The sequence below is a fragment of the Stigmatopora argus genome, chromosome 20 (assembly GCF_051989625.1).
Source record: "Stigmatopora argus isolate UIUO_Sarg chromosome 20, RoL_Sarg_1.0, whole genome shotgun sequence".
Classification (NCBI taxonomy): domain Eukaryota; kingdom Metazoa; phylum Chordata; class Actinopteri; order Syngnathiformes; family Syngnathidae; genus Stigmatopora; species Stigmatopora argus.
Window position 1 is genome coordinate 5,518,164 of NC_135406.1, and position 13,046 is coordinate 5,531,209.

The 13,046-nt window shown below is 38.2% G+C and overlaps 1 protein-coding gene, 2 long non-coding RNA genes and 1 pseudogene across 5 annotated transcripts; all 4 read right to left on the reverse strand.

The window, feature by feature from the left end:
- Positions 1 to 439: 439 nt before the first annotated feature.
- On the reverse strand, positions 440 to 1,349 carry LOC144066147 (protocadherin-1-like; annotated as a pseudogene).
- Positions 1,350 to 1,563: 214 nt separating this feature from the next.
- On the reverse strand, positions 1,564 to 4,401 carry LOC144065772 (uncharacterized). 2 transcript variants are annotated; one of them, XM_077588883.1, is made up of 9 exons: positions 4,052 to 4,401; positions 3,900 to 3,979; positions 3,718 to 3,834; positions 3,381 to 3,467; positions 3,243 to 3,309; positions 3,078 to 3,144; positions 2,956 to 3,002; positions 2,792 to 2,880; positions 1,564 to 2,583 (listed from the first exon to the last, which is right to left on the reverse strand). In XM_077588883.1, the coding sequence occupies exons 5-9, from the start codon at positions 3,294 to 3,296 to the stop codon at positions 2,499 to 2,501; spliced, it is 342 nt and encodes a 113-aa protein (XP_077445009.1). In that variant the 5' UTR covers positions 3,297 to 3,309; positions 3,381 to 3,467; positions 3,718 to 3,834; positions 3,900 to 3,979; positions 4,052 to 4,401; the 3' UTR covers positions 1,564 to 2,498. The 2 variants fall into 2 exon arrangements, with proteins under 2 accessions (XP_077445009.1, XP_077445010.1); XM_077588884.1 differs by having other exon boundaries at positions 3,078 to 3,170; positions 4,052 to 4,397.
- A 115-nt stretch (positions 4,402 to 4,516) lies between these two features.
- Positions 4,517 to 6,424, reverse strand: LOC144065800 (uncharacterized). Of its 2 annotated transcripts, XR_013297295.1 has the most exons (4): positions 6,282 to 6,424; positions 6,135 to 6,211; positions 4,958 to 5,597; positions 4,517 to 4,892 (listed from the first exon to the last, which is right to left on the reverse strand). It is a non-coding gene; the product is annotated as an uncharacterized LOC144065800 (long non-coding RNA). The 2 variants fall into 2 exon arrangements; XR_013297294.1 differs by having other exon boundaries at positions 6,135 to 6,418.
- Positions 6,425 to 7,625: 1,201 nt separating this feature from the next.
- On the reverse strand, positions 7,626 to 9,542 carry LOC144065791 (uncharacterized). Its single transcript, XR_013297290.1, has 3 exons — positions 8,946 to 9,542; positions 8,798 to 8,874; positions 7,626 to 8,262 (listed from the first exon to the last, which is right to left on the reverse strand). It is a non-coding gene; the product is annotated as an uncharacterized LOC144065791 (long non-coding RNA).
- Positions 9,543 to 13,046: the final 3,504 nt, after the last annotated feature.

The window sequence follows — 13,046 nt, forward strand, 5'->3', positions numbered from 1 at the left end:
TGATCTAGAATATTAACTATGGTCCAAAACTATTGGGACCTTTACACAATTGTAAAATTATTCTCTTTCTTTTTCAAATGACATTACTTTAAAACACTTCAAAGAATCCATTAACTAAAGAGGTTCTTAGCCTGAGGACTAGGCATACAACCTTAAAGGGGGAAGAACCAAAACAAAACAACTAGGACTTTATTTACTACCCAATCTTTAAACTAGACCACATGAAATACCCAAGACTTTGATACCTATTGAAAAATATCATCATAGACAGTCAACAATTCACTTGAAATAACAACAATCAATAAATTTCTGCTAAAAACCACCTATTTAGACATGTACATCATCATAGCTATTTCTTTACAAAACCACCATTGCATTTTTAAGGTGACTGATATAACATACATTACTAACACCAAGATATTTCTAATCTAATTCTGCCCTATGCAGTCTTTAAATACTCCCCCAAAAAGGTGTATTGCTTTACTACGAATAAAGCTAAACTGTACCAGACAGAGTACAGTTTAGCTTTATTCGTCACATCGGGCAGCGAGCAAATGTCGTTTTCAGGGTGTTCGCTGTCTCCGATGCTCCCATCTGGAGTGGTCCGCTCGTAGTGCTCTTCGGACAGGGTCAAGGGTCCCATGCGAGGGCCAGATGACGACTTGCTGCTGGGGGTCTCGGATTCTTCCAGACCGCTGTCATAGTAAATGTGCTGAGAGTTATCCTGCAGGTCCTGCACGGGGTTGGCGGTGGAGAAGGTCACTCGCCGATGGGGGTGCTGTTTGTTGTACTTGGGTTGACTGGTCTTGTAGCTGTTATCAGAGTACTGGTCTGGGCCAGTGGAGTGGTCATCTCCTCCAGTGCCTACAAAGGTGTTGGTAGCTGGAAGGTCTTGGACCACCGGATGTTTTTGTGTACCGGAGGGAGACTGGGCCTGCAGCTGAATGGAGGGCAACGGCGAGTTGGAGCGGTAGTGTCGGCCTATGTCGGGGCTTTCCGGCGAGTATGTCAGGGGCAGATGTATCCTCGGGCTATCGTTGACTTCATCGAGGTTGAACTTCAGGCTTTTTGGAAGGCCGACTTCCTCGTCTTCCGAGTGGTTTGGGAGATTTTGGAGGTTTTCCCTTTCTGCCTCGTTTGCCTTTGGCATTTTTTGTTGGCGGTTTGGGTGCGTACAAGTCCTTTGTTTCCACATTGAAAGTGACCTATTTTAGAATCAATTATTACCAAACTTCATTACATTTTGCATTTGTCTAAAGATTAGTGCTCCCTCATGTGAAAACCATTTTAACTGCTACATTCAAGCTTCTACTTGCACAACAGTCAAATACTGTTATCCTTCCATACATCAACTAGTTTGAAACTTCTCTTTTACCTCTAATTAAGAATCTACTCTTTGATTTTTGATTTTAAGTCTTACAATTTTAGTTGGCATTTGATAAAAATTAGATTTAACCTTAGATTCAAGGTTTTCTAAATTTAAAAATTAGTTTTTAAACATCCCTAAAATAATTTAAACTATTACAGTACCAATAATTTCGATTGATTACAAACCACTGAAAGTATCATTTGTCAGTTCTTTATTCCAAATATACAACCCAGACATTGAAATAGTGAACAATGGTTTTTCACATGGATGATCAAACACTTCATTAACCTAACATCAAAGACTACTTTTGGCCAAATACAAGATGCTAAGCTAAAACATGTCCCTTCAAAACCATTAAAAATCTATCTCTTCTTATCCTACTAATTAACCCCTGTGTACTTTCTATATTGCATTTATACTAACATTTAACAGTATACTACATAACCAAAATCAAACACCTACTTTTAAAATCTATCTAGGATTTGTTTTTTTTTACAACTCTAATCCTATTCTGTCTATTAATTATTTAAGAAATGCTTAGTTAGTTATCTATACTATTTATATTAGCCCCATTAGGAACCAAAGCGGCCACCATCGACACGCATATGCATTCTTTCAATTTGATAGGAGTGTGGGGCCCTCACACCCCCTGACAAACTGACGTCTTGCACATGACACATCTTTGATAAACCACTTTGGCATTGAATCTATCATTACATATTACAATTATTTTATATTACCATTATTTTATCTTTTAATATATAAAATCTCAATACAGACAGTACACAGTGCTTCTCAAATGAACCCCCTTATCAAAACCCCGAAACTACCATGCTAGTTTAGCGAACATTCTGGACTTGGCCAAAAAACTGTTCTAACTTAACACATACCTTCCTACATTACATGACAAAGTAGTCCGTCTCCGTGGGGTGGGAATTGTAGTAGTCAGTCTCCGTGGGGTGGGAATTGTAGTAGTCCGTCTCCGTGGGGTGGGAATTGTAGTAGTCCGTCTCCGTGGGGTGGGAATTGTAGTAGTCCGTCTCCGTGGGGTGGGAATTGCAGTCCGTCCCCGTGACGGAATCCAAGGGGGAAAGTGTCCACTCCCACGACGACCGTCGGCGCTATCGCATCATCGTGGCAGTTCCAGCCAGGTAGACCAAGGAGAAAGGGTCCGGCGATGTCCTCCTCCTCCGGGAGCACCGCAAAGATGGCACCTGTGAAAACACACAATTTGAATACATTGTCCCTTCAACCAAAAATGGAGAACACAGCCATGGAACATTTCATCTTGCCTTCCAAAGGCAAACTACACCTAAATCTTCAATCAATGAACCTATGTTAGCTGCACTATTTTTCCACCTGCCAAGCATTCTTTGAGTCTACAGATTTAACATTTCTACTATTCTAACAAAATTGACATACTTTGAAGTCCGGGTGGAGAGTCCGACCAGCATCCGGATGAGACCCGCTTTTCCGCGAGAGGCTCCACTCTGGACACTGCATTGTTTTACCTACAAAAATGACACATCTTTTAGTATTTGCCCACTAAAAAAAAACATCCACACGAGTTTACATTATCTACTAACCATTAGCACTTGCATCCAGTCCTTTTGGGCTCCTACACCAATCCCAGCTGCAAACACGCAGTCAATAACATTCAATCCTTTCAATTAAATGCCAAAATGTTAACATTGGAATGAAACCGTACCTGGACTTGGGGCCTCTCTCTTTCCCCACCAATCATCATGACATGACACACCCTCACTCTTCACCAACTGCTTCCTCAGGGGTAACAAACAACCTAGCAACACATTAAAATTTAGACTATTATCCACCCAATTGAAAATCACTCCAATCCAAACTAAAGCTTCACCTTCATTTGACACCATCGTTGCCTTCTACACAACCACCATCTTGACAGGCTCATCCATTGGCTACCTTTGAAAAATATATTTAAAAATAACATTAGTCATACAAAAGTCTCATAACATTTACCATCAGACTTTTCTAACCTTAGCCAGCAAACACTAAACTCTTCATGCGCTGTCAACAATCCTGCACTCATTGTTCTCCAGATGGCCTTCCAATCACCTTGACACTGTACAAATAAAATATAAATAACCACCAACAACAACAACTACTACTACATCTTTAAACCAGACCTTTACATTACTTTTAACATTACCCATGCACTCTTCTAATACTACAATAATCCAGACTAATTTGCAATATCTCATGTGTACAAAAACTCAACACAAGTCAATTTTGCATTTCTACAAACACCACTTCTTTTTTTTAACGGACTACATCTACAAAACAACTAACACCGGCTATACAAATAAACTTGCCAACTCCAAAGTCATGAGTCCCACAGCATTGTCCAATGTCAGTCCAGGGCTGTCACCAGATGTTGACACTTCAGGTGAAGATTGTAGCATCCTGCCAGAATGTAGACAACAAACCACCTACAAAAACAAATACACATTGTAATAGCCACCCTAGGTCTTTATTAAATAAGTTGGATAAACACCTGTCAATCAGGACCCCAATAGGCACAGACTAATCCATGAAACTCCTTCTTCCAAAGGCAATCATCACCTTATGTCCATACTGCAAGAAGTAGAATTCAACATAACGTTATCAAAAGTCATCACTCTCTAAAGGAGTTTGGACTTTACTTACAAATCTATTAGCCATGGCAGCCACCAATTTCCAATCAGTTGACCTGGCCAGAGACTCATCAAAATCGATCACAAATAAATCCAACATGGTTAAACATGACATTTGATGCCCCCAATTTGATTAGAAACCTCCAACACACCATTGACAGCACTCAAAATCCAAGCAATTGATCTAGCCAGAGATTTACGATCATCTGCACTTGGAGATCAATTTCTGTCAATTTAATATAATCAAACATGCACATAAATGAGCAAACATCTTTGTTCTTATATTGTCTATATCATATATATAAACTAGTGCCAGCACCCGTTGTCCAAGCAATAGATCTAGCCAGAGATTTAGGATCATCTGGACTTGGATAACAAGTACCATCACATTAAATCATTTACATCAACAAACTTCAAAGTCTATATTAACTCAGGTCAGTTTAAATAACAAAATCACATTTCATCAATGTCACCTCTCAATGGCCAAACACTTGGGATACTCTTCTGTTGGAAATCCACTACTGTGAAAAATACAACAATATACTAAACATGGTTAGACAAGCACCTAACATTAGCCAACTATTCCTTTGCACTTAATAAAATATTTAGACAAATTTAGCCATTGGCAGCACTCAACATACAAGTGGCAGACCTAGCCAGAGATTTAGGATTGTCTTCACTTGGATATCCATTTCTGCCAATACAATAACTAATATTAGCTACATTTACATTACTTTTTGGAATTTCATCTCACAAATGCAGACAAACAATTAACTTATCCATTCGCGGAACTCAAAGACTGAACGGACGACGAGGCCAGACTCTTCCAATCATCTCCAGTCAGGGATCCAAACCTAAATAATTAAGACTCATATCAAAACAAATATCATTACACATGAACTACATTCCAGACACTTACATTCAAATCCAGTTGAAGATCAGGATCTGTCTAATAAATGAAATCAAACAGGGTTAGACATCCACATACCATTAACAAAGTTCTTCCACAATAAATTACTTCAGCGTAGTTGTGGTGCACGTGACAGAAAAAGCCCAGTGAAGAGTTCAGCCTTTGACATCCATAAAAGATATAATAAAAGCCATACAACCTGTCTTGGTCCACCAGATGGAACAAAGGTGTCATCTATAACAAAAAGCTCATACATAGGTCACAAAATACAACAACTACTTTATGGTATCTACATTTGCCCACAGGTCCTTTCACACATACAACAAAACAACCACCAAATTTGGATATTTTCTATTAACTTGGCCCTTTTTCGACCAAAATAGACTGGGCGAGCTGGCTAGCCCTCAGCCCAGTTAATCCAATTTGAACATTATAATTAATCATTTTTGGAAAGGAGCCTTTTGGTTTTACAGCTCTGGAAGACTATTTTGAGTCTTCCTCAATAGATTTAACGAATTAGGATTGTTTGCCATGTTTAAGGACACACTTGGAACAGCATTTAAATCAGTCAGGAATCAAAACAACTATCATACTTAACATGTTAAAGTTGAATCTGGGTTGAATAAAGTGACATCTGCAGCAAACAGTCCTTCAATGCAGAAAAGACAACAACATTAGGGGGCATGACCTCCATTTGCAAACAGGTCACATACAAACAATAGCATTTTTTATTTGGACCTAAATCATTTGCCACTATTCATTCATTAAATTGTCCATCGTTAGTGACCGGGCGAGCTGGCTAGCCCTCGTCCGGTAACACAAATTTGGGATTAAACTACTTGTAGTTTAAATTTGGGAAATGAGCCTTTTGGATTGACAGCTCTCAAAATCATGATTAGATTCTTCCTCATTACAAAAAGAGGGACAATTCGGAAATGTCACCACTAGGTTAAATGACTAAATTACTATAAAACAAAAAACACAATACCCAATTTACTTCTATAAACTTATTGGCCCACTTTACAAGACTGGGTGAGCTGGCTAACCCTTGCCCAGTAAGACCATTTTTTAGATGACATTTCCAATTTGGGAAATGAGAATTCATATTTGGACAGCACTACAGAAATTTGGATGAAACCTAGGTTTAATAACAATCTTTCAGCATTATGAAAGTATTCTGCTTAACTTGCTCCAAGAGCATCCAAGTAGTCATGGTCAGACCTGGCCAGACACTTCCAAACATCTCCAGTTGGGGATCCTAAACTATCAAAGAATAAAAAGACAAGTATCAAAACATAAATCATTTCACATGAACTCAATTCCAGACACTTACATTCAAATCCGGTCGAACATCAGGATCTGTCTAATCCATGAAATCAAACAGGATTAGACATCCACATAACATTAAGGAAGTTCTTGCACAATAAATAACTTCAGCAATGTTGTGGTGCACATGATAGACAAAGCCCAGTGAAAGTTCTGCCCTTGAAATCCATTAATGATAAAATGAAATACTACCTACCAGTCTTGGTCCACCAGATGGAACAAAGTATCATCTGTAAAAAAAAGCTCATACATAGGTGAAAACAAAAAGAACTACATGGTTCATCATCTCCATTTGGCAACACATCCTTTCACACTACAAAAAAACACCAATCTTGGCCATTTTCTATTAACTTGGCCATTTTAAGATCTAAATACACGACTGGGCGAGCTGGCTAGCCCTCAGCCCAGTTATATCCTATTTGAACATTAACTATTTTTGAAAGTGAGCCTTTTGGTTTTAGAGCTCTGGAACACTATTTTGAATCTTCCTCAATAGAATTAATAATTTATGATTATTTACCAGGTTTTATGACACACTTGGAATATTTAAGTCAGTAATATAAATAACAATTGTACTTGCCTTGTTACAGTTAAATCTTGGTGGAATACAGTGTCATCTGCAGCAAACAGGTCAGTCTTTAAAATGAGGAAAAGACACCAAAATTAGGGGGAATGACCTTCATTTGCAAACAGGTCACATACGAATAAATAACAATCAGTGTTCTTTTGGACCTCAATCATTTTGCACTATTGATAAATTTTACTGTCCATTGTTAGTGACCGGGCAAGCTGGCTAGCCCTTGCCCAGTAACAACACATTTGAAATTAATCATTATCAATTCATATTTGGGAAATGAGCTTTTTGGGTTGACGGCAGTCAAAATGATTTAATATTGGATTCTTCCTCATTATAAAAAGAGGCAGTTTTCTGAACTTACATCCCCTAGGTTAAATCACAAAATAAAAATCAACATTACCTTCATGACAATATATGACTTTGTAACTTGTTAGACTCAATCAAGGTCCTGTGGGTGATGTGCAGCAGTCGGGTCTTACCTAGGGAAATGAATATCAACATCAAACAAGATGGGAGTGGATCATTTCAATTTAAAAACATGAGAACTCGATTTCTTTAGACACTCAAACACAAAATCAACTAACATTACTTAAATCTACATATTGGCCCACTATACACGCCTGGGTGAGCTGGCTAGCCCTAGCCCAGTAATACCAAATTTCAGATGACATTTCCAATTTGGGAAATACAACATTCAGATTTGACAGCACAACACCATTTTGGATTGTTATTTTAATATGGATGAAACCAATGTTTAACATCCAAATACTTACATTCATATCCAGTTGTAAATCCTGATCTGTCCTATAAATGAAATCAAACAGGGTTAGACATCCACATACCATTAAGGAAGGTCTTGTACAATAAATCACTTCGGCAAAGTTGTGGTGCACGCGAAAGAAAAAGCCCTGTGAAATTTCTACCCTTGAAATCCATAGAAGATATAATGAAAACCATACAACCTGTCTTGGTACACCAGATGGAACAAAAAGGTGTCATCTATAACAAAAAGCTCATACATAGGTCAAAAAATATAACTACTTTATGGTATCTACATTTGCCCACAGGTCCTTTCACACATACAACAAAACAACCACCAAATTTGCATATTTTCTATTAACTTGGCCCTTTTTAGACCAAAATAGACTGGGCGAGCTGGCTAGCCCTCAGCCCAGTTAATCCAATTTGAACATTAAAATTAATAATTTTTGGGAAGGAGCCTTTTGGTTATAAAGCTCTGGAAGACTATTTTGAGTCTTCCTCGATAGATTTAACGAATTATGATTGGTTGCTATGTTTAATGACACACTTGGAACAGCTTTTTAATCAGTCAGGAATAAAAATAACTATCATACTTAACATGTTAAAGTTGAATCTGGGTTGAATAAAGTGACATCTGCAGCAAACAGTCCTTCAATGAAGAAAAGAGAACAACATTAGGGGGCATGACCTCCATTTGCAAACAGGTCACATGCAAACAATAGCTTTTTTGATTGGTTTGGACCTAAATCATTTGCCACTATTCATTCGTTAAATTGTCCATTGTTAGTGACCGGGCGAGCTGGCTAGCCCTCGTCCGGTAACACAAATTTGGGATTAAACAACTTGTAGTTTTAACTTGGGAAATGAGCCTTTTGGATTGACAGCTCTCAAAATAATAATTACATTCTTCCTCATTACAAGAGAGGGAGAATTCTGAAATGTCACCACTAGGTTAAATGACAAAATTACATCAACAAACACAATACCCAATTTACTTCAATAAACTTATTGGCCCACTTTACGCGACTGGGTGAGCTGGCTAACCCTTGCCCAGTAATACCATTTTTTAGATGACATTTCCTATTTGGGAAATGAGAATTCATATTTGGACAGCACTACAGAAATTTGGATGAAACCTATGTTTCATAACAATCTTTCAGCATTATGAAAGTATTCTGCTTAACTTGCTCCAAGAGCATCCAAGTAGTCATGGTCAGACCTGGCCAGACACTTCCAAACATCTCCAGTTGGGGATCCAAAACTATCAAATTATAAAAAGACAAATATCTAAAACATACATCATTTGACATGAACTCAATCCCAGACACTTACATTCAAATCCCGTTGAAGATCAGGATCTGTCTAATAAATGAAATCAAACAGGGTTAGACATCCACATATATCATTAAGGAACTTCTTGCACAATAAATCACTTCAGCAAAGTTGTGGTGCACGTGATAGAAAAAGCCCAGTGAAAGTTCTGCCCTTGAAATCCATAAAAGATATAATAAAAACCATACAACCTGCCTTGGTCCGCCAGATGGAACAAAGGTGTCATCTACAACAAAAAGCTCATACATAGGTGAAAACAAAAAGAACTACATTAAGGTATCTACATGGTCCTTTCACACAGCAAAAAATGGTGGATTCTTGGTTGTATTTTCTTCCATTTACGTGGCCATTGTTGGGCCAGAATACACGACCGGGCGAGCTGGCTAGCCCTCAGCCCAGTTAGTCCAATTTTCAAATTAAACAATTTCTATTTTTTTTTTTAATGAGCCTTTTGGTTTTAGAGCTCTCCAAGATAATTTGGATTCTTCCTCATTAGATTTGACCATTTTGGATTCTTTGCTATGTTTAATGACACTTGGAACATCTTTTAATCAGTCAGCAATAAGAAACTATTACACTTACCTTGTTCAACTGGCATCTGGGAGAATAAAGTGGCATCTGCAGCAAACTGGTCAGTCCTTAAATGAAGAATAGAGAACAAAATTAGGGGGAATAACCTCCATTTGCAAAAAGGTCACATACAAACAAATTTGATTCCCATTTTTGCTTTTTTTTGGACCCCAATCATTTGGCACTATTCATTATTTAAAATTGTCCATTGTTAGTGACCGGGCGAGCTGGCTAGCCCTCACCCAGTCAAATCTATTTTAGATTTATCATTTGCAATTTGGAAAAGGTGCCTTTTGGTTGAACAATTATCTCAAGAAGATTGGTCTTTCACATTCAAATGAGTCAATATGGATCTTTCCAATATTTACTGACACACCAACTACTGACTAAATTGATCAGCTTGATGAAACTATTATACTTAACTTGTTGAAGTAGAATCTGGGTGGACAAAAAGTCTCATCTCCAACAAACATGCCATGCCTAAGAGAAGAAAACAAGATTAGGGTGATTTCTGAACAAGTCCCTTGTCACATACAAACATAGCAACAATAATCAATGATTATTTTTTTGGACCCAAAGCAATTTGCACTGTTCTTAAATTAAATTGACCATTGTTAGTGACCGGGTGAGCTGGCTAGCCCTCACCCAGTAACACCAATTTTGTAATGTGACATTATCAATTCTAATTTGGGAAAGGAGCCTTTTGAGTTGACAGCTCTCTAAATTAAGAAATTATAAATTGATTAGTCCTCATTACAAAAGGACCATTTTTGATATTTCACAATAAGAATACCCTATTAAAAAAAATCTACATTACCTTCATGAAATTATTTACACTTAGTAACTTGTTAGAGTAAGTCTAGGTCCAGAAGGTGATGAGCAGCAGACAGGTCTTACCTAGAGGAAAAAAAAAAAGATGGGAGTGGATCATCTCAATTTAAAAACAATAATATTTCTTTAGACCCTAATAACACAAAATCAACAAACCCATTACCCACTTTACTTAAACTTATTGGCCCACTATACACGACTGGGTGAGCTGGCTAGCCCTCTCCCAGTCAAACCAAATGAATAATCATCTATTCCTATTTGGAAAAGGAGCCTTTTGGTTGGGTAGCTCTCTAAGGAACATTGGAGTCTTCCACATTACGATGAGTAAATATGGATTATGCCCATTTTTAATGACACTACAACATGTCAGCTTGATAAAACTATTAGACATAACTTGCTAATGTAGAATCTGGGTGGAAGAATGTGTCATCTCCAGCAAACAGGCCATGCCTAAGTGAACAAAACAGAAAACACGATTACGGTGAAGTCAGAATTCAGAGTACCTTCTCACATACAAACTAAGCTACAACAATCTAAGATTATTTTTTTTTGGGGGGGGGGGGGGGGGGGGGGGGGGGAGATCCAAAGCAATCACCTAACTATTTGCACCGTCCTTAACATTAAACTGACCGGGTGAGCTGGCTAGCCGTCACCCATTAACACTACATTTCAGATTAAACACTATCAATTCAAATTAGGAGAAATGAGCTTTTTGGGTTGACGGCAGTCAAAATGATTGAATATTGGATTCTTCATTATAAAAAGAGGGAGTTTTCTGAACTTACATCCCCTAGGTTAAATCAACATTACCTTCATGACAATATATTACTTTGTAATTTGTTAGATAGAGTCAATCAAGGTCCTGTGGGCAGTGTTCCCTCTAAGCTGCACACGTGCGCAATTGCGCACTACTCTCGTCTTCTCTGCGCAGCAGCAATCATATGGCGCGCAGTTAAAGATAAATAATAATCGGATTTTTTTTTTACCCCTTTCCCCATGATGGCGCCGTTTAAGCGGCAGCCAGTGGCAGTAGCTCTGTCCACTTATGATTTTCGTGTTTTACAGCATGTTTTACATGAAAAATTAGAGGGAACATTGACATGCACCTGCTTGAGGCAGGTGTGATACTGGTGTGCCCATAGCGAGCAATGATGATGTCGTGACCGGATGATTCGCCTAAAGACGTTTCGCCGACGGACGTTTGACAGACGGACAGGTCGCCGAATGGACGTTCCGCCGAACGTTCATTCGGCGACCTGCCCGTCTGTCAAATGTAGGTCGGCGAAACGCCTTTAGGCGAATCATCCGAGTACCGATGATGTCGCTCACACTGGTACTCGGTGCGCTCAGGGAGGTTGACTTTCTGCTCAGACCAACGAAAAATTAGAGGGAACATTGCCTGTGGGTGATGTGCAGCAGACAGGTCTTACCTAAGGAAATGAATATCAACATAAAACAAGATGGGTGTGGATAATTTCAATTTAAAAACATAACAATGTTTCTTTAGACCCTAATAACACATTACCCACTTTACTTCAATCTATATATTGGACCACTATACACACACCTGGGTGAGCTGGCTAGCCCTAGCCCAGTAATACCAAATTTCAGATGACATTTCCAATTTGGGAAATACAACATTCATATTTTGACAGCACAACACCATTTTGGATTGTTATTTTAATATGGATGAAACCAATGTTTAACAACACATCAAAACAAATATCATTAGACATGGAAAAACAATCCAAATACTTACATTCATATCCAGTTGTCAATCATGATCTGTCCTATAAATGAAATCAAAACAGGGTTAGACATCCACATACCATTAAGGAAGGTCTTGTACAATAAATCACTTCGGCAAAGTTGTGGTGCACGTGAAAGAAAAAGCCCTGTGAAATTTCTACCCTTGAAATCCATAGAAGATATAATGAAAACCATACAACCTGTCTTGAGCCACCAGATGGAACAAAAACACACATAGGTGAAAACAACTACAAAAATCTATGGTTATTCATCTCCATTTGGAAACAGGTCCTTTCACACACCCCCAAAAAACCCACCATTCACCCAAATTTGGCTCTTTTCTATTCACTTGGCCCTTTTTGGACCCAAATACACAACTGAGTGAGCTGGCTAGCCCTCAGCCCATTTGGTTTTAGTACTCAGGAAGACAATTTTGAGACTTCCTCAATAGAATTAACACATTAGGATTGTTTGCTATGCTTCATCACACACTTGGAACATCATTTAATCACTCAACAATAAGAAACTCTTGGACTTAACTTGTTAAAGTTACATCTGGGTGGAATAGAGTGGCATCTGCAGCAAACCAGTCACTCCTTCAATGATGAAAAGAAAACTAAATTAGGGGGAATGACCTCCATTTGCAAAAGGTCACATAAAAAAACCAATGACTATCCCATTTTGGATTTTTTTTGGGACCCAAATCCTTTTGCCAATTTCATTAATTACAATTGTCCAATCGTTAGTGATCGGGCAAGCTGGCTAGCCCTCACCCAGTCAAACCAATTTTAAATTTATCTATTGCAATTTGGAAAAGGTGCCTTTTTGTTGAACAATTCTCTCAAGATTGAGGTATTCCACAATAGGGATCAGTCCAATATTTCATGACACACTAAAATATGTCAGCTTGATAAAACTATTAGACGTAACTTGTTAATGTAGAATCGGGGT